Source organism: Rhinolophus ferrumequinum, chromosome 14 (assembly GCF_004115265.2).
Source record: "Rhinolophus ferrumequinum isolate MPI-CBG mRhiFer1 chromosome 14, mRhiFer1_v1.p, whole genome shotgun sequence".
NCBI lineage: Eukaryota > Metazoa > Chordata > Mammalia > Chiroptera > Rhinolophidae > Rhinolophus > Rhinolophus ferrumequinum.
The window spans coordinates 66,414,746-66,442,717 of record NC_046297.1 but is presented as its reverse complement, the minus strand read 5'-3'; the positions used below and the strand labels follow the sequence as shown (position 1 = coordinate 66,442,717).

At 49.6% G+C, this 27,972-nt stretch overlaps 1 protein-coding gene across 2 annotated transcripts; it reads left to right on the top strand.

Annotated features, from left to right (window-relative positions):
* Nucleotides 1–71: 71 nt before the first annotated feature.
* Nucleotides 72–27,739, top strand: OC90 (otoconin 90). Of its 2 annotated transcripts, none has more exons than XM_033125760.1 (15): nt 72–170; nt 3,885–3,976; nt 6,871–6,936; nt 8,219–8,275; nt 10,304–10,478; nt 13,169–13,281; nt 14,487–14,615; nt 14,783–14,824; nt 15,599–15,649; nt 17,615–17,689; nt 19,494–19,547; nt 20,602–20,718; nt 21,651–21,822; nt 24,434–24,562; nt 24,671–24,713. In XM_033125760.1, the coding sequence occupies exons 2-15, from the start codon at nt 3,931–3,933 to the stop codon at nt 24,696–24,698; spliced, it is 1,254 nt and encodes a 417-aa protein (XP_032981651.1). In that variant the 5' UTR covers nt 72–170; nt 3,885–3,930; the 3' UTR covers nt 24,699–24,713. The 2 variants fall into 2 exon arrangements, with proteins under 2 accessions (XP_032981651.1, XP_032981650.1); XM_033125759.1 differs by lacking the exon at nt 24,671–24,713 and adding an exon at nt 27,195–27,739 and having other exon boundaries at nt 103–170; nt 24,434–24,540.
* Nucleotides 27,740–27,972: the final 233 nt, after the last annotated feature.

Genomic DNA, 27,972 nt, shown 5'->3' with positions numbered 1-27,972 from the left:
GCCTCCTCCCCCGAGAGGCAGCCCCCTGCCGACTTCATGAAAGTCTTGATGTGCGAAGGGAGGGGGGTCAGGTGACCAAGGGTCTTTCCTTGGGGTATAAAGGACTGGGTCCCCATCTTGTTCAAAGCCGAGCCTCGTTCATCCAACTGCTTTAGAGTGGGACCTGCACGGTAGGTACCCCCTTCTTCTCCTGATGGGGTGGGGAGCCAAAGAGGGAGGGAGAGAAGGATGGAGGGAGGCGGGTAAGGGTGGAAGAAGGAAGGGAGGGGGTAAGGGAGAAAAAGGGAGGGGAAGATGAAAGAATGGAGGGAAAAATAAATAATGGGGAGGACAGAGCGGTGGTGGGGGGTTGCTCTCAAGGGGTGTCTGAGACGTGGATGCTACTCCAGGATGTCGCTAGGAACCCAAAGGCACTAAGCCCTGTACAAGGCGCTGCAGTGCCAGAGGGACACACCTGGTGCATTTATCTGGGGACAAAACCCAGCACACCACATCAGTGAGGGTCCTGCAAACCTGTGTGGGCCAGTGAGTCTCCCCAGGGCACCTGGCGTGCAAATATAATCATCACTAATTATGGGCCGACCTTACTGACCGCTCAGGACACGCCAGGCACAGTGCCCCAAGTTTACAAGGATTATTTGTTAAACCCTCATGATGGCCTGGGGAAGAACCACCATATGGGCATTTTACCGGCCACAAAACGGTTCCAGGCAGCTTCGGTGCCTGGTTCAGGGCACTCGCTGAAGTGAAAGGCAGAGCCTGAGCCCCCCCCACCCCCCACCCCAGGTCTGCCCACCTGGAAAGGCCTTGCTTGCAGCGACAAGCTGGCCGCTCTGGGGGGGATCTCCTGAGAAAGAATTGTCAAAAATCATGATCGTGACACAGTGAACAATTACAGCTTGTTATGGATTTCATGGCCAGCATGGCTGTTTAGGGAGCAAAGACTTAAGTCGGGCTGGCTGGCCTCAGTTTGAATCCTGCGTCTGGTGCATCATGGGGAAGGAAGTTTGACAAGTCACTGGACGTCTCTGAGCCTCAGGCCCCCACCTAGAAGCGGAGGCATGTGACAGTAAAAGTCCAGGGTTTCTTTACAAGCTGGTCCATGGAGAACGCAACGCCCGGGGTCGCACTGGGCGTGAAGGACAACCCAACCAAGAAAGGGGGTGTTTAAAGGAATGAGGTTCTGAACTCCTCTGTGTCTAGTGGTGGTAAAATACACATAACGCAAACTTTACCATTTTAATCGTTTTTAACTGTGCGGCTCAGCGGCATGACGGCCTCTCACGTTGTTGTGCAGCCGTCACCACCATCCACCTGCACAGCTTTTCCATCTTCTCCAACTGAAACTCTGAACACATAACACACAAACTCTCCATTCCTCCTCCCTCCAACCTTCTTAAACACACACACACACACACACACACACACACACACACACACACATTAGGTGTGTGTATATATATATATATATATTAGACATAATATGTATATTATGTCTGTAATAAGGTCACTTTTGCTTATTTGCATTCTAATAAACATATGCTTGAAAATCCAATACACACATCTGCAATTTCAATGACCGTCACCATCAGCTTCTCTTCTCTGAGCGTCAGTGCAACCCAGGGGAGCGTCTCCCTGACAGGAGAGTCACATGAAGACACAAAAAACATCCACTGAGCTCACGGGCCCACCCTCCCTCATGCACCAGACAGAGGCTTTTCCTCAAACAGGGAATCGGGGTCTTTCTTGTAGCACCTGTTATTTATTGAGTGTGAGACACAGTGGTTGTAATGACTAAGGTTTCTGAGCCTCTTCTCTCCACCGGGTTCTGTTGCAAGTGTCCTGCACGGATTAACGCATTCCCTCCTCACAACCACCTAATAGACAGGCACTGCCATTACAATGAGCCCTGGAGCTGGGAAGTGGGGCATTTTTGCCATAAATTGCCAGTCTCTGAGTCTCCATGATCTCATCTGTGACGTGAGAGTTTGGACTAGATGACCCCAGTGCCTCACCTGAGTTCGAACATTCTGGCATTCTCTCATGTACGTGATGGCAACAATAAAACCCCTGACTTACTGCCAGGGGGTGACACTGGCCACAGTCGTGTGGGCACGACTTCAGTGGGGTCATCTGAAATGCTGCCAGCTGCTCACTCCTGGGGCTTCCAGGGCATGCCACTTTCCATCTGGAGATGTCCCAGGCCTCACCCTTAACTGTCAATCTGCTTTCATGGCCTTGACAAGGAGTCATTCAGATCTGAATCTCCGCAGGACAATCAGAAAGCCTGTCTAACCTTGACCGTTAACCTGCTCTAAGAATGCGTGTGACTAACAAAAGCTTATAAGCAGAGCATTATGCTTGAGCAAAATCAGAAAATAATTAGAGGATTAGAGAATGTTTGAGCCGAGTGAGAATCCCAAAGCACTCATGCCCTACTCTTTTGCATTCATTCAACAAACATTTATTTTACAACCACCAGCGGCTGTGCTAGGCCCTGAGACAGGTTCATAGAGTAGTGATCCGACAGCCTACAATTGTCTTCTCCTCTGGGACACATTCCCCAATACCAAGCCCTACGTACAAGGTAGAGTGGCCCACCACGGCCCTGAGTACACACACACACAGGGCCATCAGGACATGGGGCCGCATTGGGCTCTGGGAGGACAAACTGTGGAACGTATTCCTTCCTCCAGGTTGCTGCAGCCCTGCAGAGGCCAAGCTTGGGAGTTGAGCACTGGCTGCCTTTCAGCCCCTACCTGCCCCTTTCGGTGCAACACCTTTGCACAGTGCAAACATGTACAACCCTACAGCAGCCTTGTGTGAGCCACCGGATGTTCACATTGTATTATCATTCATACTTTGTCCTAAAAAACACACCCTAAAGCAGCATAAGCACAAATCAACTATCCATCTAACATTCTTTAGGGAGTTATATTCCCAGGGAGCTAAATCCCTCAGGTTTCTCCCTTCCCTGCCAAATACATGGTTGACCTGCTTGAATGCAAGAAGTGCCTACTGAGGTTAAATATTTGCTCATCAGAGCACAAGGCAGCCACCAGTGAAATGTGGTAGGTTCCCGGACCCTGCCCGCCTTGCCCCTTTCCCCCACGGCAGCCCGAGGTACATCTCTCAAACTCCTAGTGCAGCAACAAAGTATTCGAACGGCTTACAAACTAAGGAAAAGAAGAAAGAGGGAGCTGCTGCAGGAAAAGCATAGTTTGCTAGCAGGCAGCGCCTCCGTGTGATCACCAAATGTATTCATGTCAAGAGATGTAGGTAAGAAGGTGCAGAGTCAGCCTTCTCAATAGATATTCGGAACGCTAGCATATCGTGACTTATGGGTTATTTAAAATTCAATTTGTATTTCTGTCTTAGTATATAATTTCATGAACACTGGGATGTGTTGTCACTTTTCATCTGATTTGCTTATTACTTTATCCCCTTGCCTAATGAGTGATGGAAATCAAATATTAATTCGCAAAAGTCAAACTAGAGCACTTTTTCGATTGCCTCCCTTCCCTAGAAATCTCCGAACAACCCACAGGTCAGGAGAGTGCTTTCATCACCTTGCATCCCTGGACCCACCCCTGCAACATGCCTGACACACAATACAGGGCCATGGAATTAATGAATAAATAAAGGGGACCACAGAGGTGTCCTCAAGGAGCACGCAGCTAAGTTTCCATGCTACAGATGGATAAACTGAGTCTCACAGAGGGCACGTGATCTCTTCAATGTCACACTGCTAGTTAGTGGCAAAGCTGGACAGAAACCCTTTCAAGGCTTTCTCCTTTTACCTCACTGCCTCATGGGACAAAGGGCTCCTGTGGGTTCTCATTCCTGAAAGCACACTCGCCATATTCCACGGACTTCTTTCCCAGGAGCCGTTCCTGTTGAGGCCACATTCCCACCCTGTGCTCTCCTGCTATGGTTGTGCTTCTTCTCATGGGGATGCTGATGGCCCCGCATGTCGGTGAGTATGGGTACTTCACACTGCATCTCTGTCTCAAGATATAATGACATGAACACTGGGATGCCTTGTCAAATTTCATCTGATGCCCTTCTTAGTACTTTGTCCCCTCGCCTAATGACTGATGGAAATCAAACATTAATGAAAATTCATAGGTTTCATTGAACTGATATTTTTGAGCAAGTTGTAGAGTGCATGAAGATGCGAGGAGGGAGATGAGGTGGAGAACGGGGAGAGCAAAAGGCAAGGTGGCCGGCGAATAATCTCCTTCCCCGTTGGCTCACTGGCCGCGGTGCCTGGCTTTGCTGATGTCCTTGGATTGGGTTGGCCTTCCAGATGTGCAGCTGCCCCCTTTCCCCTTTTGCAGGCACGTGGATTAGAAAGCAAAAACTCTTCCACCCCCACACTCTAAAGCTGGGTCTCATGCTACCAAACCCTGGTCATCAAAGCAAAGTTCTTGGTAGCCTGGGTTAATAATTTCAAGTTCACTTAGAGTCTTGGTTTCAAATCTGAGACTTCTTGCCCCATCCTCTTTTCTTTCTTGTTTGCATGTTTGTGCAGCTATCAAACACCCCAACTCACTTGTTTCCTTCCTACAACGGATTGGGCATCACCAGTAACTGATATCACTCATTTATCCAGACATTCTTCTCCTTCCTTTCTCATATTCAGGTAAACTCTGGATCAACACACTTATCCTCCCCTCTCTAAGTAAGGTTTCCTTCTAAACACAGCAGTGAAAGTGAGGCAAAGTGAACCCACAAATATTACGGGTAATTTATCTTGACCATGACCCAAGCTAGTGGATAATACAAGAGATGAACATGTTACCCAGAAGTTTGTATGTTGAAATGACAGTATAACCACTGTACGTGGGACACAAAGTCTTCCCTCGGGTCCAGACCCTTCCAAACACTACCCCGGACCTTCTTTCCAAGGCAGAGTGGACCAACCACCTCCAGAAGTGGCTGGGTTTCTACTGATTCATTACTTCTTCCATATATGATTTTTCTCCTTATTAAAACATTTTTGTCATGACTGGGGTCCCCACCATCAGAGTGACTGGGACTAGTAGGTCAGCTGCTAAAGCTTTACCAAGACCTCAAGTCAACTTGATCAAATTGCAACTACGCTCTTGACCCGCCTCATTTGGGGGGACAAAATTCGGAAATAGCCTCTAGTTTTTCAGAGCTTTCTCATGGTTGCCCCCAGTACAATCTGAGTCAGATGTGAAGACAATGCTGGTTGATCTCTGGGGTAGAATACATAACACTGCGAAGTCTCACTCACGACCACTAATAGACCTTATCCTCCTACTTTCTAGAGATGACATCTTGTAAATTTGCTTCAAGTTTTACTAGATGAGGATTTCTGTGATGCTAGTGGGGCATCACTGGTTGGCTCATAAGTTGCTCACTGGCACAGTTCAACCACGGGAACGCTCCTTCACTCACTAAACAGGCCACGGAACTTGCGCTTCCATCTATCATAGCGCTTGCACACAACGAGTGCCTAGTGTAGTTGAGGAAACAGTTACAGAAACGGATCATTGCAACCTGGGATACGTACAATGAGAGAAGGCTGCCTGGCAAGAGGGGAGCACAGGAAAGTTATCCCTAACAGACCAGTTTGGGGGTGAGGTAGGGCTCCTTGAACTTAGAGGGGTACCCTAAAATGTCAGGGAGAGTCAGTAATGCAAAGGGGAGCAGACAAACAGGAGGATACCCCAGGCCTAGGGCACAGCACAAGCAAAGGCAGGATGGCAAGCAAATGACAGGCTTTTCAGCATCGCAGGAGCATATGGTTCAAGGTAAGAGATGGTCTGTCAGAGCCGGTAGGGGCCAGATCAAGAAAAGTCTAGATACCTGGTCAGAAGATGCTAGAGCTTCATCAGTGAGTCTCAGTTTCGTTGTCTATGAAATGGGAATGACCATACGTGCCTCACAGCACCGGGCAGAGGATGAGAGGAGGTCATGCAAAGTGAGCCTGGAACGAGACGGATGCTCGTCCCCTTCTGCTCACGATGACACGCTTGCTAAGTCAGAATCAGTTTTATTCTGCTGAATTTTGGCCTTACATTTCCTCTGCCTGTCGCTCTCTCTCCCAACCCCACTCCTCTGGACAGTGAGGGTGAACTAACTCAGTCCCTCTGGGAAAGCAATTTAAAATCCAGGGTGACTTTTTGGGTTGCTACAGTGTTTCCCCAAAAATAAGACCTAGTTGGCCCATCAGCTCTAATGCATCTTTTGGAGCAAAAATTAATGTAAGACCCGATCTTATTTTAATATAATATAAGACCGGATAATATAATACCGGATCTTATATTTATTTTTGCTCCAAAAGACGCATTAGAGCTGATGGTCCAGCTAGGTCTTATTTTCGGGGAAACACGGTAAGGAAATTTGTGGGTGGTGACATCCTGAGAGTGGGCAGGAGTGTGGGGGCGCAAACACCCCCTATCACTAATAGGGGCACCTCCCCCTCCAGGACAGGAACTTCATTCTCAGCTGTGTAAAGGAATCACCACGGAAGAATTCCCAAGGAGCAGGCAAGGTTTTACAATCGCTGCTTAACTATTCTTAGCTGTTGGCTGGCATGCTATTAAATAGTTTCCGAGGCAGTCATGCCAAATCTAAGATGTGCCAGAGAAATTACGTGGGCTCTGGGATAAGGTTTCAGATGGAATGGAAGTCCCGAATCTCCCTCCTGGTTGGAAAGTCTGCCTTATTTTGTTCAGAAGCTCGCACAGAGACCTGGCACATAGCAGGTGCTAGAAAAATATGCACAGACCTGAATTTGCGTGTTTCCATGTTGATGTCCTGTCTGCCACCTTCCAGCCTCAGCCCAGCAAGTGGGCTGTGACAGCGTTTGTACTAATCCTGCATTCCTGCTTATAGGGGGCCACCCTCTGGACACCCCACACCGCCCACAGGTGCTGCCTCTGGGACTCTCAAAAAATCTCAGTATGTATTCGTTGAACTTTTCTTCGGAGACCTATCCGGGTAGAAAGTTGTCTGGGATATTGGCAGAGAAAATGAGCCCTTCTGAATACACCCTAGAGCCACTTACTGTATGATACTGACAGGTAAAGGGACTCAGGTGAGACTCAAAAGCCTCTCCCCTGGTGTCTGAGCCACCACGGGTCTCTCCTTTGAGACAAAGTACTAGAAATTTCCATCAAAAGATAAATGTCAGCTGGAAGGGGAAACCAGGAGAAGGAAGTAAATGGGCTGATCATAATGATTATATGGTAACTGTATTTTAGCTTCCAATGAGTTCTGAGCTTCCTAGGGCAGAACAAAAAGAGACAGATGATTGATTGCCGGGCTCTAGTTATTAAAAAGAAGGATGTATAATGCTCCTTGGGGAAGGGAACATTTTCCTGGTGATGGATGATAAAGATTTCTCAAGTGGGTTCTTCTGTGGGTATCGCTGAAGAACTTAATACACAGTGAACTAGCGGATGAATTAAAGGTTCATTTTCGACCTTTCAGGGAAAAGGTGAGTTGAGTCAACCACATTATTTGTACGTGAGCCGCTGTAAGCAAAGTGATCAGTCCCATCTAGGTCCAAATGACAAGCAGCCCCTCTCCCAAAGGTATAACCTCCATGGGAAGTCCGATGCCCACCAGGAGGTGTTAAGTAGACTTTCAGACTTACAGGCCACGCTCGGCACTTAGAAGGATCCAGGCCAGGAAACACAGCATGCCAAGCAGGGAGAGTGGCCTTGGCAGCGACAAAACAGTGGCCCAGGAGCCCTACGTGATGAGTCAGGTGCACGAGAGTGGGGCTCGCGTGGGGCAGCCACGGCCCCTGCTGGCCTCGCAGCCTCAGTCTCCGTAGGAATCAGTGCCTCTAATACCAAGTTCATAGCTATCATTTCTAGGATGCCCAGAAGGGACATGCCCCTTGCAGGAGTCATCACACTGAGAGAGACCCAAAACAGTAACTTCCCACCTGGTATTTATAGTTCATCCATACTTCTTGCCAGTCCAGAGACAACTTACCATCCAGGGGTCTTTTTTTTTTTTTTTAACCATGGAGCAATGTTGCCTGGTAACACAAGTCCTATTTCATCTTATCAGGTCTCCATGGTAACATGTGTTACTAGAAACTTAGCCCAAGGTCAAATCTATCCTTAGAGAAAGAGAAAGCGTTTTACTTACTCTTTACCCCGCCCGTGGATGGGGAGGGTAAGGGGAGAGACCACAGCTCTGTGATTTTTTTTCTCGTCCTTCCACTTAGATATCACGTTCTTCAACGGGGTGTTTAAAAATGTGGAAAGTGCGACAGAAATTTTTGGTAAGTTAAATCTGAAATTGCTGTTATCCACCAGGTGTCAGGACATGGAGGGTGTGTGGGAAATCTAAGGGAATCACCGGGCCTGGGTGTCTGCCCTCTGAGCTCCCATGGCCTCCCAGCAAGCCCCAATCAATGTGATCCTGAAGAGAGCAGTGGTACCTAGAATGCAGGGTGCCTCCCTGAGTTGCAGAGTGACTTCACTAATTAGTCCTGACCACAACTTGGCAAGAGGGAAATGGCATCCCCATTTTACAGATGAGGAAACTGAGCCTAAGGGAGTTAAGTGACTTGCCCAAAGCCACACAACTAGAAGGGAGAAATTTTCCTCTGAGACCAGAGCTCAGTCGCCCTACACCAAAATAATTTTATCTTTCCTCCTTGACTAGTAAATATACGTGAAGCGGAAGAATTTCAGAGTGTCAAGTATCCCATTTATCAGTTATGTATCTATTATGCAATCGTATCCCATTTATCAGTTATATATCTATTATGCAACTATCGATTGCAGGACACCACAATGGATCTTATCAGTGATTAGTAAAAGTGCCTAAAAAATAAGTTTATAATATGATTGACATGAGTAAAGAGACTCTGAATTGCTATTGGATTAGACAATGGTGGATATAATACTTAAATGTGTATATATATATATATATATTTATATATGTCAATATCACACACACACACACACGTGCACATGCACACACCCATACCTTAGAGTGGCTTTTTCCATCAGCATAGAATAATTTCTTCATGTTTCTGATTACGCTGTGTAGAAACAAAACATGAGAAGGAAGTTTGCTTGAGGCAGAAAGAAGCTAGAGCCGTCAGAGTTAGAACTGGTCCTTACAGGCAACTTGAGAGGCCCCCAAGCTCCCTCTCATGACCCCGTGCATTTAAATCAGGGCTGTGAGACCAGCCCACTTGGCACCTACTGGTCTCCCAGTCAGAAAGACAGAGAATGGAAAAGTGGGCAAAAGGCAGCCCCAAAATCTGGGTACTGTCTTCTTGCCAATTTTGTTTGCAAGAGCATTTTTGTTTAGGGCAAGTCATCATTGCTGGCAGGTACCTTGGACATGTCTCTGACCTTCAGTTTCTTTACCTGTGAAATGGAGGTGATAGAATAGCATCTACCTTGCAGGATTAACATGGGATTTATGGGATAAGAGACAAAGCGAATGCTTTCTAAAGCATTAGTTGCTCTATCCATCATCACTATGCTGTTATTTAAAGCACATAGTACAGTTTCTGGCACATAGAAGGTGCCCCCAAATTATTAATGTCTGTACCTCTTCTCTCCCTGCACTGACTTACAGTTCTCCAGTGCTGGTACTGTATCATTTGGGATCCATTCAGCAAACTAAGAGTGACCTAAATAATAAAGACATTAAATTATCTCCCACAAGCTACGTGAAGTCACCAGGACCGGTGCCGTAGCTCAACACGGGTATCTGAGAGCCAGCAGGCTCATTCTACCTCACCCCACTGGTTTTCATCGTTAGGCTTGGGGCCTCAAGGTTGCAAGGGGGTTGCTGCAGTTCCAGCCAGCACATCCTCACTCACATTCAAGGGAGGAGAATGGTCGATCAAAAGGATCTTCTTCACGCCTTTGTTCTTTATTAGGCAATAAATATTTCCCCAGAGCCTCTAGTGGACGTCCCCTCAAGTTGTTTTGGCTAGATCTGGGTCCCCTGCTCAGCCCTAGGCCATCATGGAAACGTGGGATTACGATGATCAGCTGAGAATGATCATGTGACATCCCCAGGGATTTGGGGAGAAGGCCCACCTTTCTGGAGGCCTTTTCAGGTTTGTTGGTAAGGAAGACGGGATATTGGCTGTTAGGTGGGCAATCACCAGGGACCCCATCTTACAAACCACTTCACTTTAATTGCTTAACACAGTCCTGAGTCCCCAGGAGGTGTTTAGTAGGTTGACAAGGTACCATCAGCTCATGCTGTAGGGAGTCCTGGGGATGGGGACTCCCTCCTCGCCCTGGCCCCAGCACCCTCCCTGCTGTCCCTCCTGCAGACTGCCTGGGCTCCCATTTCACGTGGCTGCAGGCCGTCTTCACCAACTTCCCGGCACTGCTCCAGTTCGTCAGCGGTCTGAGGTGTGTGGCTGGGCTCTGTCCCCGAGACTTGGAAGACTACGGCTGTGCCTGCAGGTTTGAGATGGAAGGGCTGCCGGTGGACGAGTCTGACAGGTGAGAAAGACCAAAAGGAAGGCTGTGGCAGCCTGGCTGGTCCTTGGGCGGAATGGGACACAGAGAGCTCCCTGGACTGGGGACTCGGGAGGCGTGGGAATTCTACGACTTGCCTGCTGGGTGACTGCTCTCCTCATCTTTAAATTGCAGAGCGATCTGTGATCTGCTCATGTTCTGGGAAGTTATCATGATCCTATGTTATGTCTGATACGCAAATCTTCATTTTTGTTTCTCAAAGTTTGGGTCCACCTGTGTCAGACCCACCGGAATGCTTGCTAAAAGTGCAGATTCCAAAGGTCCCTCCCAGACCTGTGGACTCAGACTACCTTTAGGTAGAACCTGGAGGTCTGGATTTTCAACAAGCTCTCCGAGTGACCATTAAGCATAACAATATTTGAGAATTATTTTTATTCAGGATAGTCCTACATACCAGGACTATCATGGCTGCTTCAAAGCGACTATGGAGGTTTCTGTCCGCTTTTCAAGAAACACGCACCAAGTCCAATAATCTGTGAACACTGTACTCGATGTAACCAGTCCCTGCTTCAAAGAGGTAAATGCCTAGCAGGGAACATGGGAAAAATACAAGTGGCCAATAAAGACGTACTCCCTACACACAAGGGAAGTGAATTAAAACCAGATACCAATTTTACCCATCAGATTGGCACTCAAATTTAAAACCTTAGTAGCATCAAGCATTAGCAAGGACATGCCAAACCGACACTGGCCGCAGGGAGATCAGTCAGGAAGATTTAGTGGAATCTGTCAGAGTTTTAACACATATAGCCTACGACCCAGTAATTCCAGGTCTCTCTTCCTATGGGCTCCATGACCTTAGGCATGCCATTGTTTTGTGCTCCAGTTTCTTCGTCTCTAAAATGGAGGTAATAATAATGCCGGCCTCCTAGAGTTATTATTTAGGATTACATGGCCAAATACAAGTTAAATTGATTGGGATTCTGCCTGGTGTATTAAGTATTCAAGAGTATTAGTGGTTAAGCAATAGTAATAGTTGTAGGAGGGCTCTAGTAGGAGTAGTGATAGTAACTATAGTAGTAGTTAGAGTCGTAGGAGCAATAGTGACAGTCACTGGAGGGCCGTAGTGGTAGGAGTAACAGTACTCGAGTAACAGTAGTCATACTATCAGTAGTAGTAGTAGTAATAGTGGTAATAGCGCAACAGCTGCAATACTACTAGCAGTAGTAGGACTACTAGTGAAGCCGGAGTAGTAGTACTAGTACTAGTACCAGTAGTTGTAACCATAGCAACAGCAGCAGCAGTTGTATGAAAGCAGAAAATTGAACCCTGGTCTCAGTTCTACTCCAGGCACCATGTCCCCCTCCTGCTGGTGCCTCTATCTAGTGTGATGGCGTGTGTGCTGTCAGCTACACAGACTCCCAGAAGGGACGGAAGGACTCCCCTTTGTCATCCAGCGGGCAGCCCATTGTCTCCCCTGGCATTTCTCCTCTAGGACACTCTGTGAACGCCTTGCCTCAGAGGCACAGGGCAACCTCTGGGCTCCCAGACACCTGTGCTTCCGTTTCTTGCACCTACTACCACCTGGGAGAGTCTGCACGCATGGCCTCTCTCCCGCTCCACTCCACGGCCTCTAAGGAAGGTCTGCATAGTACTATTTCTTTGCACCCACAGCCTGGACCACAGCCCCTGGCACATAAAGCTCAGTAAACCAACTGATGGAGTAGGTGGTCAGCCTCCAGTTGGTTTTCGGAGATGAAAAATAAATAAAGGAATCAATCAAAAAGTGATATCTCCCTAATTGATAAGGAATAATAGCTTTGGACTTAGACAATAGATCTGTCCCATCTCAAAATCTCTAAGACAGGCTGTAAGTCACTTCTGGACCCATAGGGCAGCTTCCCATTTCTGGGACCAAGAGCAAACCGACCCCTGGAGTCAGCTCATTGAGATTCAGAAAGGGAGAGGCTGGTCCTGTATGGGCCTGGTGCTACAGCCATTTCTGGGAACAAGTTCTCCTGTCAGGCCCTCCCTTGCCACCTCCTGTAATTATTCAAACACCTTGCAAACCTAGAAGTCAAAGAAATGAAGCAGCAATTCATCACTGTCCCCAACCCAAAAAGAATGATCAAAGCACTGAGGGCAAGAAACTGGCAGAATTGTGGGTCACACCCAATTTCAATTACTTTATACAGTTCAGTTGATGGAGATGGGGATTCCCAAAGTCCTGGAGGACAGGTTATTGCCACCTTGAACTGGTACCTTAGCTTGCAGAAATAATTGCTACCATTTCCTGAGTGCCCACCACGTGGCAGAATCTACAGATGTTTTCTTGAATGCCCAAAATTCTTATGAGCTACATAGTAGGAGAAACTCAGTAAGTTGCCCAAGGTCACCAGCTGCCTGTGTATTTTTTTCTTCTTTCCATTGTTCTCCACTGATGTCCTGTGTGCAGGTGCCACCTGACCTCCCACATTGAGTGTCAGCCACGCTCTGTGATCAGCCTCGACCTTGGCAAGTTACAGAGCCCTGTGTGTTTCAGTCCCACATATGGAAAGGCTCATAATAACAACAGAACCTGCTGCCTAGATGATATCATTCAAACCGTGTGTGTGTACTGAGTATTACAAACAGACCACTGCCAGGCACCATGCAGAGACATGCGTGATCACTGGCTGCCTCCCTCTCTCCTGACCCTTCCCCTCCCTGCATAGTTGCTGCTTCCAGCACCGCCGGTGCTATGAGGAGGCTGCTGAAATGGACTGCTTCCAGGACCCTGCCAGGCTTAGCACAGAGGTCAACTGTGTCAGCAAGAAGATCACGTGTGGTGAGCATCCCCAGGTGTCCTGGGGACTGGGCGGAGAAATGACAGTTCAGAGACACCAGGTACACAGTGAACACTCAAAGCACTATTCATTCATTCGTTCATTCATTCATTCATTCATTCATTCAACAGATACTTACTGAGCACCTACACCAATTGCAAGATAAGCATCAAGGTGCGGAGATAACCTGACCTTCTGGAATTTTCTCATGGTTGTCTGACACTGAAAAATACCAAAAACCAATGATAGAGTATGTTAGGTAATGGCAAGAGCTGTGTCAGACAATAAATCAGGGAAAAGGCACAGGGAGGCTGGGGGGGGGGTGTCCACTTAAACAGGGAGGTCAAGAGAAGCCTCCCTGAGAAGGTGACAGTGAGCAAAGACAGAGAAGAGCAGTGCAGATGGAGGAAGCAGCACGTGGTAAACCCCGGGGCTCGAGGTGCCTGAGGTGTTTGAGAAACAGGGGGACCGTGAGTCAAAAATGGAGTGATGAGGCGGGAAGGAGATGATTTCTGAGAAGGAACTTTGAGTTGGGGAGTTGTTGGGGGATTCTGAACACAAGAAAAGACCTGGTGCGATAGTGTGACCTGGGTTTTCAAAGGACTGCTCTGCGCCCCCAAACCTGGGCAGCAGGGAAAGAAGCGGAGAGACTAGTTTGGAGGCCACTCTCATATCCCAAGTAAGAGATAATGGGGGGTGGTCCAGGGCAGTGAAATAAAGAGCGGAGATGTGTCGGTCTGTTAATAGGATGAAAGGAGAGCCAATAAGACGGCCTGATGGGTTGGGTGTGAGTGTGACAGAAAAGGAGTGTGTCAGCTCCCCGACTGGACCCGCGCAACTGAAGAGATGGAGCTGACACAGGACACGGGGCTGACACAGGACACGGGGCTGACACAGGACACGGGGCTGACACAGGACACGGGGCTCACACAGGACACGGGCCTGACACAGGACACGGGGCTGACACAGGACACGGGGCTGACACAGGACACGGGGCTGACACAGGACACGGAGCTGACACAGGACACGGGGCTCACACAGGACACGGGGCTCACACAGGACACGGGGCTCACACAAGAGAAGAGACACCTGCAAGAGGCATGGGGCTTGGCAGGGGCTGAGGGAGTTCAGGTTGGGAGTCTGTGTCAGTTACCTCAGGATTCCCAGTGACATCTTCCAACTGGCTGTGCCCTTGTTCTGTGCACAGAGTCCAGAGACCCTTGCGAGCACCTGCTGTGCACCTGCGACAAGGCTGCCATAGAATGCTTGGCTCAGTCCAGCACCAACTCCTCCCTGAACCTCCTGGACTCCTCCTTCTGTCTGCTTCAGCCTCCGGGTAGGAAGGACTGGACCCTGCATGTCTGACGATCAGGGGCAGAGCTGGTGGGGGACCCTCAAGGGGGTGCTGTGTATCTTCAGGTGCCAAGTCCAGCTCCTTCCAACATCCCCCAAGCCCACTGCTCTGAATAGACTTTCCATTTTTGTTTTTGTTTTGTTTTTCAGAGACAACCAGCAGGAAGGAGCTGACGACCCTTCTGCCCAGAGGTAAAGCCTCCTCGGGAAGCTTCTCTTACTTAGACCACAGGGGCCAGACGCCTGATGGGAGCCAGTGGATACACACTGGCTCCCATGAATTGTACACATACAATTCATGCCTGTCATTCCTTGTTCACCAAAGTTCCCACGATCTCTCAGCCCCGGTTCCATGGGTACCTGGGCCGGGAAGTTCAGAGGTACACCTTGGCAGAGCACCCCTCCTTTCCTGGGACTGGCTTCTCCTTCTCAGAACGAGTCCTGCAGTGCTTGGTAAAGAAGAAGCCGGTGTGTGTGTGTGCGCGCTTGTGTGTGGCTGTGGGTATGTGTGTGGGGGCACATGTACACGTGTGTAAGGGGGGTGTACACGTGTTGTGTCTTCACGTATCTTCTGAGTCCCGCGTTCTTTTTTTCTCTGCCTTCTGCCTCCCCCTTTGAACAAAGGTCTTCTCAAGTCGAGATACCATACTCCATGGCCACAAACCTTTGGGGTTTGCAGCCCTTTCATTGTCACAGGCCGCGTCCGATACTGTCACCAGAACCCAGAGCCAGCTGGAGTCCCTCTTGAGCTGGGGCCTTGCTGGGCACCCCTGCATTATGGGAGGTGTACGCATGAGAGGCTGGGGCTCCTCAGGCAGGAGGGAGAGCCCTTTTCTCATAGCACCTGGTACAGCCTGCTCCTCCTGGGTCCTACGGTCCCATGGCCTGTTCTCATTTGAGACCTCTGGCACTTGCTGTTGACACTGCATCCATCAGTCATTGCTGTTGGGGGCTCTCTTTTTCCAGTGGATCCCATGGAGCCCACAGAAAGCAGCCTGATGGCCCTCTCAGGAGAAGGTGAGCACGGGATTGGGGAACTGGCATGCGACCCGCAGGCCCACATTTTAATTGTACCCTCACCGACTTGCTATAGAATGAACTCCCCTACGACACCCCCTGCTGGGCCTTCCCTGGAATGGCCTCAAGGACTTCCCAGAGCCACCCTTTGTTCCTCCTGACCCCAACCCTCTTCGCTTGCTCAGCTTTCTCCCACAGCCCTACTCCCGACTCAGTAGAACTGTCAGATAAAATGCAGGACGCTCACCCTCCACCATCTGAAGCCGAACTTCAGATGAACAACAAATAACTTTTGAGTGTAAGGGACATACTTATACGTTACTTTAAAAGTATTTGTTGTTCATCTGAAATCCAAAGCTAACAAAATACAGGGCATCCTGTATTTTTATTTGCTAACTCTGGCAACTCTAGGCCTCTCTGAGTGGCCTCAGGAAGACCCCTGGGCACAACCATCTCCCGAGAAGTTTGTCTATTTCTCTCTGCTGCTGCTGCTATGACGATAGAAGCAGAGGCTCATGGTTCGTTCGTCTCACCCCCGGCCATGTCCATGTCCAAGGGCGTCTCACTCTCAACAGCTCCAAGACCGCCCGTGCCTTGGGGCCCAGGTCTAGAGAAAAGAGGAAATGGCACCTACACCAAACCAAAGCTCCACCAAACCACCACCACTCCCAGCACGGTTGGCAGCCGCCACTTCCTTTCTAAATCGAGGATACGCTGTGGACATCATGGCCCCGTCAGACAACCACAGAATAATCCCAAATCGGTACATTTTCCATTGTGGCCTGACCGTGGGAAACACGCCAAGGAAATAAGGGTCTTCAAGGAGTCTAGAGACTGACTGGAGAAAGGGAGTGGATTCACTCACACCTTCACCCCGCACACACGCACTCACGCCCACGACCTCGACAGTGCACACCAATGCCCTTCAGAGGCGGCGGTGACCTGAGTGCAGGTCGGAAACCAACCACACAGGTGCAGGTGGGACACTGTGAGGAAAAGCCATCGGGCTCGTACATGCTGCCGCCATCATGTCCTAGAACAATTAATGTTTTAGAGTCAGACAGATTGGGGACAGAATCCTGGCTCTCCCATGTTTCGGCTGTGTGACTTTGGGAAAGTGGCTTACCACGCTGAAGCAAATAAGCTGCCATGTCTTATTTGCATAAAGCAGCAGTCGGCAAACTTTCTGTAAAGAGCCAGAGAGCAAATATTTTAGATACAGGCTCTCTGGTGTAAACGACTCAACTCTGCCATTGTAGCAGGAAAGCAGCCATAGGCAATTCATACCTGGGTAAGTGTGACTGTGTGCCAATAAAACTTTATTTACAAAAACAGGCCAAGAGCCAGGCCATTGATACCAGCCCCTGGAAAGGGATGATTACACCTGTCTTTTAAGGTGGCAGAAGGATGAAAGGAGAGAGAGCATGGGACGATGCTGGACCAGCATCTTCTTCCAGAAATTCTAGTGTGACTATAAAAACAGCATATACCATCAAATCATATACAGGATACTGGACAACTTGCTTAAAATATGTAATCTCATTTAATGCTCACATAGCCCTATGAAATAATTGCTATAACCTCCACATAGAGATGGTAGGTTGAGATGATGAGAGAAGTCGTCCCAGGTACAGACCTGAGTGGTAAGGCTGAGATTTGAGGGTTCGTCCTGACTGCTAGACTAAACTCCCTTTTTAAGGTGCCTGATCCAGCCGGGGGAGATAATGGCCCCTTCTCCCATTTGCTGGTTTCTTTGCCTGAACACAGGACTGACCCTCATCTGGCCCCTTGCCCACTGAATCCAGACTGAATTGAGCACCAATGTGCAGACTCCCCAGTCGGATTTCCATGGGCCTTCTCTCCTTAGTCCCTCAGCCCCAAAACCCGTCTGGTTTGCAGGTGATCCCTGGTTTGCAGGCTAAGGTGCTGAACGGATGGTTGAAGTTGGGTGGTTTCTTTTCACAGTGGCTGCTGACACCAGAGCTGACCAACTGACCAATCTTTCCAGGACACATCAAGGAACCACTCTCTCCAGGACAAGTAAGAATAGGGGACTTCACAAAGGACAGCATGGAATCCAGTGGAGAAATGTCACCTAAATATGTGTGTTCAGTTTGGTGACCACTTTTTGGCAGGACCCAGAGGAAATAGGAAACTGAGGCTCCGGGAGGTTAAATGTTCCACAGCATTCACCAAGTGACTGACTTGTTGGACTGGTCTCTAACCACAGCCTTGAGGCTGCAAGACTTGTTTTCTTTCCATTACACAATAGTGACTCATGGAGAACAGCCCCTTCCCTAAAAATGTCTAGGCTGACAAGTCATTGGAACAATGAACCTAACCAGATACTTTGCTTGTGGTGATTAATAATCATGGCTCCTTTATTAGTTAAGTGTAAATTACTGATAATAACTACTCAGTAATTACTAAGAATGGTTGAGGGCAGTGACCTTGTGAGGACCTCACTGTACCAGATGGGTCCAAGCCCCTACACCTTGTGTTGTCTGGACCGTCCTTCCCTGGCCTGGGGGTCCATTGTTATCCTATTTTACAGATAAAGGAGAAGCTGCCAGAGGTGGGGTCATGTGCCTGGGGTAGCACAGCTTTGTGTTCCTTTCCTTTGAATCTATACATTTTGCCTTTGAAGAGAACCTTATGCCCCAGCTCAGAAGGGTTCAGATGCTCCCTGTGCTGGAGGACTTGTGTCCCTCAGTCAATGTCAAAGCCTGATTTTCACATCACATCATCATAATCTGGGTCTTTGACACACTGAATTTCAGGCAGTCCCTTTCCTTTCCCAGACATTGTGAAGTTACCATCTCTAGCTCTTGGTGGTACAGCCAGAGTGAGATAGTAACGTGGTGTCATGGTTCGGAGGGTCAGCTTTAGCCAGGTGATCTGGGTTTGCATTCTGCCAGAGTCTAGCTCCTGACCTTGAACAAGTGTGTCCCCGTTCTCATCTCGCAGTGAGAGCAAGCATAGTCCTAGCTCACCGGGTTGTCACTAAGTTGATACAAGAAAGCACTTGACGCTGTATGTGGCGTGTAGGAAGCCTTAGTCAGTTCGGTACTATAACAAAGTACTAAAGGTACTACAACAAAGTACCTCCCACCGGGTGGCTTATAAACAACGGAAATGTATTTCTCATGGTTCTAGAGGCTGGAAGTCCGAGATCAAGGCACCAGCACATTCGGTGTCTGGTGAGAGCCGGCTTCCTGGCTCATAGCTGTCTTCTCCCTGTGGCGTCACATGGGGGAAGGGGTCAGGGCACTCTCGGGTCTCTATAGGGCATTAAACCAATTTATGAGGGTTCCGTCTTCATGACCTCATCACCTCCTAAGGCCCCCACCCCCTACTATTGTCACATTAGGGGTTAGCATTGAGGGGACACAAATACTCAGGCTACATAGCACAGTATGAGCTTAATTACAGTTAAACAACAAACGCCATTTCATAGAAAAACAGGCTCAGCAACCTTCCTGCAGCCAAGACATAGCCAGCAACTGGAATCACACAACTCTACTGCTACCTTCTCCTCTGTTCAAAAAAATAGGACTCGAAGACATTTTTCTTGTGTAAGTTCTGCAGAAATCGGTTTTTCCGAAGTATTTCAACAGACGCACCCACAGCTGAGTGTGTCAGCAAGCCTGCGTGTGTGCACAGAGGGGGTGGGGGAGTCTCTTTCTGGCGCAGCAGTGACCTGCCATCACCAGCTGTCCTGGGAGGTGGGCAGGGGCAGAGCCCGTGCTGCTTCCTGCGCCCTGTGGGATGGGAGCTGCCTCTGGAAAACAAGGTGGGACAGGCTGGGGTTGATGTTCACCCTGTTTCTCTTTTTGGGGGGCAGAAGCAAGCCAAGAGCAGGAAGGCAGAGAAGCAGTGAGGACCACAGCCCCGCCAGGTAAGCACACTCAGTTTCTTCCACCTTTGTATATATCATTGTCCCCTATACATTTATGACATCAGGTGTGTTCCAGAGGAGCCTTGGGGAAAAGACCCCAAACTCAGAATGGAAGAAATCGGGAAGCCAGTTTGCTTTTCCACACCCCAAAAGCAGACAAATGAAATTAAAACTTAGATCTGTTAGGAGGAAGACACGGAAGGGTACCTGCTAAAGAGATGCATTTAGAAAAATACAGAAAGCTGTATTTTGTTTTCTATGTCAACCACCTGCAATTCCACATTATAAAGACACTTTTAGTACTTAAAGATGCTTTCTTCTTGTCTCCCCCCCAAGCATTTCTATGAAGACGGCCAGGATTCACCCAGTGCTCTGAACTGAGCCTAAGTCAGCAGATGGGTGGGGTAGGGCCTACTGCTGCTTCCTTTGTCTGGATGGGTCTGGGCTGGAGATTTGGCCTGTGGGTTGGCGACCTGGCTGCCTGCAGCTAAGAGGGCAGAGGGGACGGACACAGGAGATAGATCCTGGCCGGGAGCCTGTGTGAGAAGGCAGGGCCAGCTCACCGGCAGCCTTGCTGGCCATGGTGAGGACACTGTACTTAATTCTGAGTGTGATGAGAAGCTGTTGCAGTGTTTTGAGGGGTCTGAGGAGCTTCGCTGGCCTACACTGTTGGGGGCCAGGAGTTGGCTTAATTTCTCCACCATTCTTAGCTCTTCACTGGGGAGCACCATGATGGGCCTGCACTGGGGGAGGGGCACAACAGTGAACGTGACACAAATGTGGGCCTGGGTGGTTGTGACCGTTCTCATCCAGACGTCACCCACAGTCTAGCACAGACTCCTGCCCGTGTTAAGGTTACAGAAAACTTGGGATCCATGCAGCATTCATGGATCCCTGAGACTCTGCCCTGATGTTGGCGACCCCAGTTTGAGGACACCCTCCTGATGCTCTGTTGCTCTGAAATATCTGCCTGCACTCAGCCTTGACCGTGTGCTCACCTGCAAGTCCCGTCTGGAACCACCTTTTAAATGGGGACCATAATGTGCGTTTTCAGGATCTGCAGAGATCATTGCCGCAGCTAGAAGTGCAACTGTTGTCCCCTCTGGCATTCAATCTTTGGGGTTGGCTGTGTCATCCATCAAAAGCGGTCCTGAGGAAACAACTGGAAAAGGTGAGCAGAAGCAGGCAGGCTGAGAAATGTCTGTCCTCTCCCAGCCTTGAGATCCTTTGGTTAGGTCGTCAGCAAAGACCCTTAGGCCACTTATCACAGTGGACTAGAAGGTGCCATCCCCCTTGCAGATGAGAGACTTGGAGAGGGTGTGACTTGCCTGTAGGCATGCAGCTGCCGGGAGGCTGGGCCAGGGGAAGGAAACCCCTGACCTCCCCACTCTCACGGGCCCAGAAGGAAAGGGCCTGGCATTGTCCACCCCGTGGTTTCTTGGAAAGAATAACACACTGGGGTTTCATTCTTCCATGGCTCTCCTCCCTTGGGGTGCCTTAGCAAGGACACACGGGTGGATGACACAGACGAAGGCTTTGGCACGGCCATGACAGCTTCCCACAGTGTGTGATGCTATGGAGACAGCTGCATCTGAGCAGACTTTAGCCTAACTTACCCAAAGTTTCAGGCGGGGGGGTTGGGGGTAGGCTAGCAGTGGAGAGAGAGAGAGGGAGGGAGAGAGAGAGAGAAACAGAGGCAGAGGAAGAGAAGGAAAATCAAGGTTCTAAAGGCAATCCCTGCCAGCGTGTGCTTAGCTGATGGGGCCAGAAAGCCTGAAGACAGCCAGGAGTCCCCCGGGGGTCTGAGTGGGACACGGTCACTCTTCTAAGAAAAAGTGTGGCCCGAAGGGCATCTTTGGTCCTGACTGAGTCCCCATGCCTGGGGGGATTTAGCCAGGAGTCTGCACAGAGCATAGACCTGCTCTCTGAACGACAGCTCATCCCAGACGGGGGCGAGCCACAGAAAAGTTCCCCAGACAGCTGGAGACGGGAGCTGGAGGACACGCTCCTGGTGTGACAAGGGCAGTGCCACAGGTAACACTGCCCTCCTTCTGAGGCATGTCCTGCCAGTCCTCACTAGCCTGAGTCCTTGTTTCTCGTCAGCCTGTGACAGGTTCACCTTCCTGCACTTGGGGAATGGGGACAACACACAGGTGATGACCCAGCTTGGAGAGATGCTCTTCTGTCTGACGTCCCGATGCCCAGAGGAGTTCGAGTCTTATGGCTGTTACTGCGGGCAAGAAGGACGAGGCGAACCCAGGGACGCCCTGGACAGGTATAGCCGGCGAAAGTGTCAGGCCTGCAGCACGGAGGCGGCCTGCAAAAAGAGGTCATAGCCTTCCCCGACCTTGGACCTCACTTTAGGTTTCACAAAGAGCTTGTTGCTTGCACGATCTCACCCAGGACGGCCCACCACCATTATAGGCCCATTTTCCTGATGAGCAGCCGAGGCTCAGACTTGTCTGAGATCATTCAGCTACCCAGGGACAGAGTCAGACAGCCCCACATCTTTTGATTTGGGGGTCTAGAGCCCCATCACAAATACCTCCCCGTTCCCTGAAGAGAGTGAACCTGCAAAGACACTTCAGAGGACCCCAAATTTGCCTATTTTGCAATGAACGACATATAGAATGAGGGTGTGCAATTGATTTGTTCTGTAAGAGGCCACAACAACTTTGAAGTGTAACTGCTAAATTTTATATTTACCACTCTCGGGAGAATTTTCACTGACTTCATTCATTCATTCATTCATTGAGATATGTATTCAACCCACATTTCTTGAGCTTTTGCTCTGTGCCAGCCACTACGCTAGGTGGTAAAAGACACAAAAATGATGAAACCTCAACAAAGCAGATCAAAAGCAATGACCTGTGCCCAATAGGAGATTGCATAGGGAAAGAGGTGGGCAAGTAAACAAAAATCCCGCCCAATGTCATCAATGCAGTGGAGAAAAAAAACAAAAAAAAAACAGAGGAAGTGATGGAGAAGTCGACCTGGAGATGAGTTGGAGGAATATTCTGAGAGTAGAGCTGATAAGGTTGAAAGACGGGTTTGCACATGGAGACGGCCCCGGTCAACTGCGAGCCATGCAGTGAAGGGTACGCCCCTCTCAGAGGGTGTGATTCCCAAAGGAAAATCAACAACTATTGCTGAAATTTTTTTAAAAAAAGAAGAGACAAAGCCTGTCGTAGTTAACTCAAAGGATGCAGTTAACTCAAAGGTCGTGGTGGGCATGTGGAACGTGTCATCCGCAGGTCAGATGGCGTCTGGTGGCTGCAGTACTCACCACGCACCCAGCCACCATCGCCACCACAGGTTTTCCTCCTATTCTACTGCAGTCATACTTGCCCCTTCAAAATTTAAAATTTACCTTCCACTGGGTGACACGAAACAAGTTTTTTATTCTAGCAAAGTGTGTACCACACTGTGAAATCATAGCATGTTTACACTGTGAAATTCGGTAAGACAGAGAACAATTTCTTGTTCTTCACTCTCCACGACAGGAACAATTTATCATTCCTGAGTCCACAGCCCTCAGTGAGCTGAGACAAGGCACAGAAATCTCGGCAGCAGCCGTCACTGTGTTCTGCTGCACTCCATGGAAAGAAAGTGGGGATGCTTTTGAAAAGGTCTTCTGACCGTCTTTCACAAAATGATGAGATTTGACCAGACAATTGAGTCAGTTACAATACGGCTTCCCCTGAGATCCATAAGGAAGAAACTGAAACACTAAAATCCACAGCCTTGACGAAGCAAGAGTGAGTCAAACGGATAGTCATTTTCTGCAAGGGTGTCTTTTCAAAACCATGCATACTTTACATTCTGGGCAATTCAAGTGATTTTCCAACGACATTTTTGATCATACGTGATTTCTGACTCACTCAGACTTTAAACTATTGTATTAACGATCCACCGCCACGCACCCCAGCCAAATGCACACAAGAGTGTGGCTCTGCTGCAATGACAGTTGAATGGGGGCTGCTGTTCGCAGCTGACACCGACCTGCAGCCATTGGCTAATGAGACACGTGACATGGGGTGGTTCCCCTTCATTGCTGGCAACATGGAAAGGTTGGTGAAACTGATACTTAGCTGAGTACGAGCTCTATCAAAAAGATGCAAGAATCTAAGACTAATCCCTGCCCTGGCTGTGGTCTCCATGATGGACTGAGAGTTACTAAAGGACAGGCAAGAGTTGAAAAGGGAGGATTTAAGGAGCAATGGTAGCCCCTTCATTGGCTGGGGCCATCACAAGGTCCCTCCCTCTGGCTGGAGGGACACTGGAGATTGTGAGGCTTTATCAGGCCAGATGGCTGGGTCTACAAAGCAAGACCCCGTCTCACCCCTATGTTTACTGAGGTCACGCCGGGCACATTTATAGACACAGTTCTTTATTAATGTTCAAGATAGTTACTCCGCTCGCGCTCTTTCAAGGGTGGTGTCCTGTGGATGTGCGATTAATGGTTCCATTACGTAAAAGGTTGGAGGGAGTGAGGTCACCGCTAATTCGTACCTTGCTGTAAACTAAAAAGAGTTACCCCATCCTCAAGACCCTTTATTTCCATAGGATGGAAAATTCCTGTCAATGACTGTGACACTCTTTCATCTTTGCAGTCAACAGAATCATAATGAAAATATAAAGAAAATGTTTGAATTATAAGATGTGCAGTGTCACTCATACTGCCTTTGCTGTGGTGCCATTGTGCAGTCCACAACCTGAACAACCGTACGTAGTGGCTCTCGGCGTGCATATAAATCCGTGCTGTGTGCACTGGAAACAAGGCACTGGCTTCTCTCACTGCAAGAGCGTGTGGGAGAAGAAGGCCTTGAGGGAGAGCCTGGGGCAGCTGGGAGCTCTGGGCAGTAAAGGGTTCTCCTTGGTCTTAGGTGCTGTTTGTCCCATCACTGCTGCCTGGAGCAGGTGAGAAGGCTGGGCTGCCTGCTCGAGAGGCTTCCTCAATCAGCGGTGGTGTGCGCGGATGGTGTACCCAAGTGTAAGTGCTGCGGGCCTGCACAGTGAGTTACTTTCTTCAGGTCAGCCTCGGGACCACAGCTCATGCCTTCAAGTGCTTTCCCCAGCACTTTTCGTCTCTCCTGTGACTTAATATTCGTCTGAACTTTCAGGTGCCTCTTAGGACCCCCATTCCACTGAGGAGGAGACTCAAGTTTGAGAGGCTAAGTCAGCTGCCTCAAGTCCCAGAGCTGGTTGGAAGCAGGCCAGACACAACAGAGCCCATGCTTGTGGAGTGCTCACTAGGTGCTGCTCTAAGCGCTCGCTACCTATTAGCAGACTGTATCCTCACAGCCACCCCAGGACAGAGCCCGGGGAGTCTCCCCATCGTGCCGAGCTGGTGGCCGGGGCCCGAGGTCACCGAGGCAGAAGTCAGTGACAGAGCTGGGATTGGGACCGTAAAGCCACACGGCCTCAGACCTAGACCCAAGGGTCTGTGCCCGTGTGTCTTTTCCTAAGACGCAAACGCTTTTCCCAAGTGAGACATTCCCAGGGATCCCAAAAAGGAGAGTGGCTCTGGCTGGAGGCAGAGGTGCGGCTGCAGCTCTACTCCCCCCTACCCTGGAAGCTGGAGGCTCCTCTCTGACCACTCGGGGCCTCAGGCGGGGATGCCTGCCCGAAACGGGCACAAGTACCAAGCGTTGGTCTTAACGCAAATCCAGGCTTGCTTTCAGCACTGGCCTTATGGGCCTCCTTTGGCTCCATTTCCTCCCCCACACCAGTGGCTGCATTTCCAGTTTAAACGCTTTGCAATTTAAAGGGAAATGCTCCCTGCACCGCAGCATTTCACAGGAGCGCTGCGAGGGTCTGTTCTCATCCTCGTATTTCATCTGGGGAAGCCGCTGGTCCTTCCATCGGTCCCCCTTCCTTCCTCTGCAGTCCTTCAGCAGGTCGCACGCACCTCCAGGTTGTCCTGTCCTGCGGGATCACATGGGCCTCTCACTTCCCAGGAGCTCTGTGCTTATGTGTCACTCATTCATTCACTCATTCACTCACTTACCTACTTATGCAACAAACCTCCACTGGGAACTAGGAAAGCAGTGAGCATGCAGGATCCCTGCCTCAAATCCCTCATAGCCTGGAGGGAAGAGAGAAAAACCAGGACTTCTCTAATCTCATGGAGCAGACAGGTGTCCTGGGAGCGTGTGTAAGGGGGGGCTGGAGCCTGCAGAGTACAGCAGTGAGGACGGGGGAATTTGGGAGAAGTCAGAAGAGGTAGTGAGGTGAGCTCTTACAAGACGTTAGCAGGTTTCCCGACGGCCATGCTGGATGTGGATGTGCCAAGAAAAGATAGAGAAAAATTGTGGCCTTTTGGGGACTCCTGGCAGTTTAGGATCAACAGGTGGTTCTGTATTGCCAGAAGAGAAAGTGGGCATTGGGAGGGCGGGGTAGGGGGGGCTGTAGTGCTTCCGGGGGACGTTGGGGAGAGAGACAGTTTCCAGATCATGAACCCAAGATGGACACATTTACCTTCTGTCACATTTACAGGGGACGAGGGGCAAGGGTGGGCTTAGAATCTGGCAGGACCAGATTATGGTTGTCACATGATGCAATCATGCCATGAGGTGCCACCTGCTCAGCTGAGGGTTACCCCGTTCCTTCTGTGTCACAGAATCCAGGGCACTGCATTTGTAGCTTGAGCTCCCACAGAGCTCCAGTAACCAGTTCCTACCCCGTGAGCTCTGAGCTCAGAGCCGTACCAGGGGCAGCTGTCAGGTGACGAGACACGAGGGCATCCCGGAGCCTGCACTGCTCTGGGGGGAGCTGGCCAACGTGTGTGTCCCCTCTGCTCTGCTTCTCTCCTCTCTTTGCTGTTGAAATATGAGTGTGTCTGGGGCTGACGTGAAGGCCAGTGTGGGAGGCTCGGAGGGTCAGTGTAATGAGAAAAAATCTGATCTGCTGCATGAATACTTCATGGTAGGACCAAGACAAAAAAATTCAACAGACTGGAAAGGTCTTTGAAAACTACAGATAACAAGGATAATATTTGCAGAATGCTTATCTGTGTCTAAGCACCTTGAAACACATTATTTCATTCGAGCCACACAGATGCTATCGACGGCCACCCCCATTGTGTACAACTGAAACGTTCAGGAAGTAGGGCAGGGTGGCCAGATCTAGCAAATAAAAATACAAACAGAAAATTTAAAAGCATCTGCTGTCATAGAACCATAGGGTAAGACTGGATGGGAACCTGCAGGAAAGATACTCCATTGTAGCCGGGGCTCAGGGAAGCTTTCTGGAGGAGGTGACGCTAAGGCGAGTACAGTCGCACCTCAGTTTTCAAACCCTCCCTTGACGAACACTTCAGTTTGGTTTTCGAACACACCTCGGAAGTCGAACATGTCACGCAGCTTCCGCCGAGTACAAGATCCTGAGGCCTAGCTGTCGGCTGTTTTCAAACGTTTCAGAACTCGAACGGTCTTCCGGAATGGATTACGTTCGAAAACCGAGGTACCACTGTATTGACACAGGAGTTCATCAGGAGGAAAAGTTTGTATTTCCAGTAGCAGGATCAGTGTGTGCTGGACACCAAGTTCAAGATGGGGGGGGGCGGGGGCGGAAGGACCACCACGAGGCCTTCACCTGCCACCCTCCCCCGTCTCATGTCTGCTCCTCTGTTCTTACCCTCTTTAGGTGCGGGGCAGGGCCTGTGCACGAAGCTGCTTTGTGCCTGTGACCACACAGCGGCCGAGTGCATGGCCTCGGCGGCCTTTAACCAGAGTCTCAAATCATCAGGGAGCCAACAGTGCCAGGGAAACATGCTACCCTGCGAGGACGGCATGCACGCAGGGCCTGCGGCCTCCTCCCTCGGCTCCAGCTCTGAGGAGAACAGCGAGGAGGCCATGCCTCGGACGGTGCACCTGAGAAGGACCAGAAGATTTCTGGGGAAGTCACTTGGTCCCATGGGGACCAGGCTACCACAGGGCCCCAAATAAATCCCCCGAGAAAACGACAGGCACATCCTGTTCTGTTCCTCCCGTTACCATAACCTCTTTGGGTCTCAGTCTCCTCGTCTGTCCTCTGAGCAGAGGCTCAAAGGGAAGAGAGGTGGCGAGACCCTTGCCCACGGCGATCTGTTTGTGAGCTCATATTCAAAGGTGCATTTGGAGAAGGCAGACGAGCTGTGGTTCCAGACTTCTTGTCGTGCACTGTGGAAGTTCAATAAATATGCCAATCAACTTTTGTTTTGTTTTGTTTTTAAGAAATGTTGTGGATATCGGTGAATAGGTGGCGAAGGTGACAGAGCAGCAACAACAGAGGGAAAAAATATCTCCACTCCCTAAACACGGAAAGCTAATTTTTCCTATAAAAAAAAATAGAAGGGAATATCTTTAGTTAATCTTATGAGATCACCTATGGGTCACCAATAACCCACGAAGGTGTATGCCAAGAACTGAGATGATAGCTTTTT

What these genes read in the sequence shown, in the direction of transcription:
- OC90 (XM_033125759.1), top strand. Translation starts at nt 3,931, where the DNA reads ATGGTTGTGCTTCTTCTCATGGGGATGCTGATGGCCCCGCATGTCG. An exon ending in AAGTGCGACAGAAATTTTTG is followed by an intron (nt 8,276 to 10,303) that starts GTAAGTTAAATC and finishes TCCCTCCTGCAG; the next exon opens with ACTGCCTGGGCTCCCATTTC. An exon ending in GAGGACCACAGCCCCGCCAG is followed by an intron (nt 19,548 to 20,601) that starts GTAAGCACACTC and finishes GTGCGTTTTCAG; the next exon opens with GATCTGCAGAGATCATTGCC.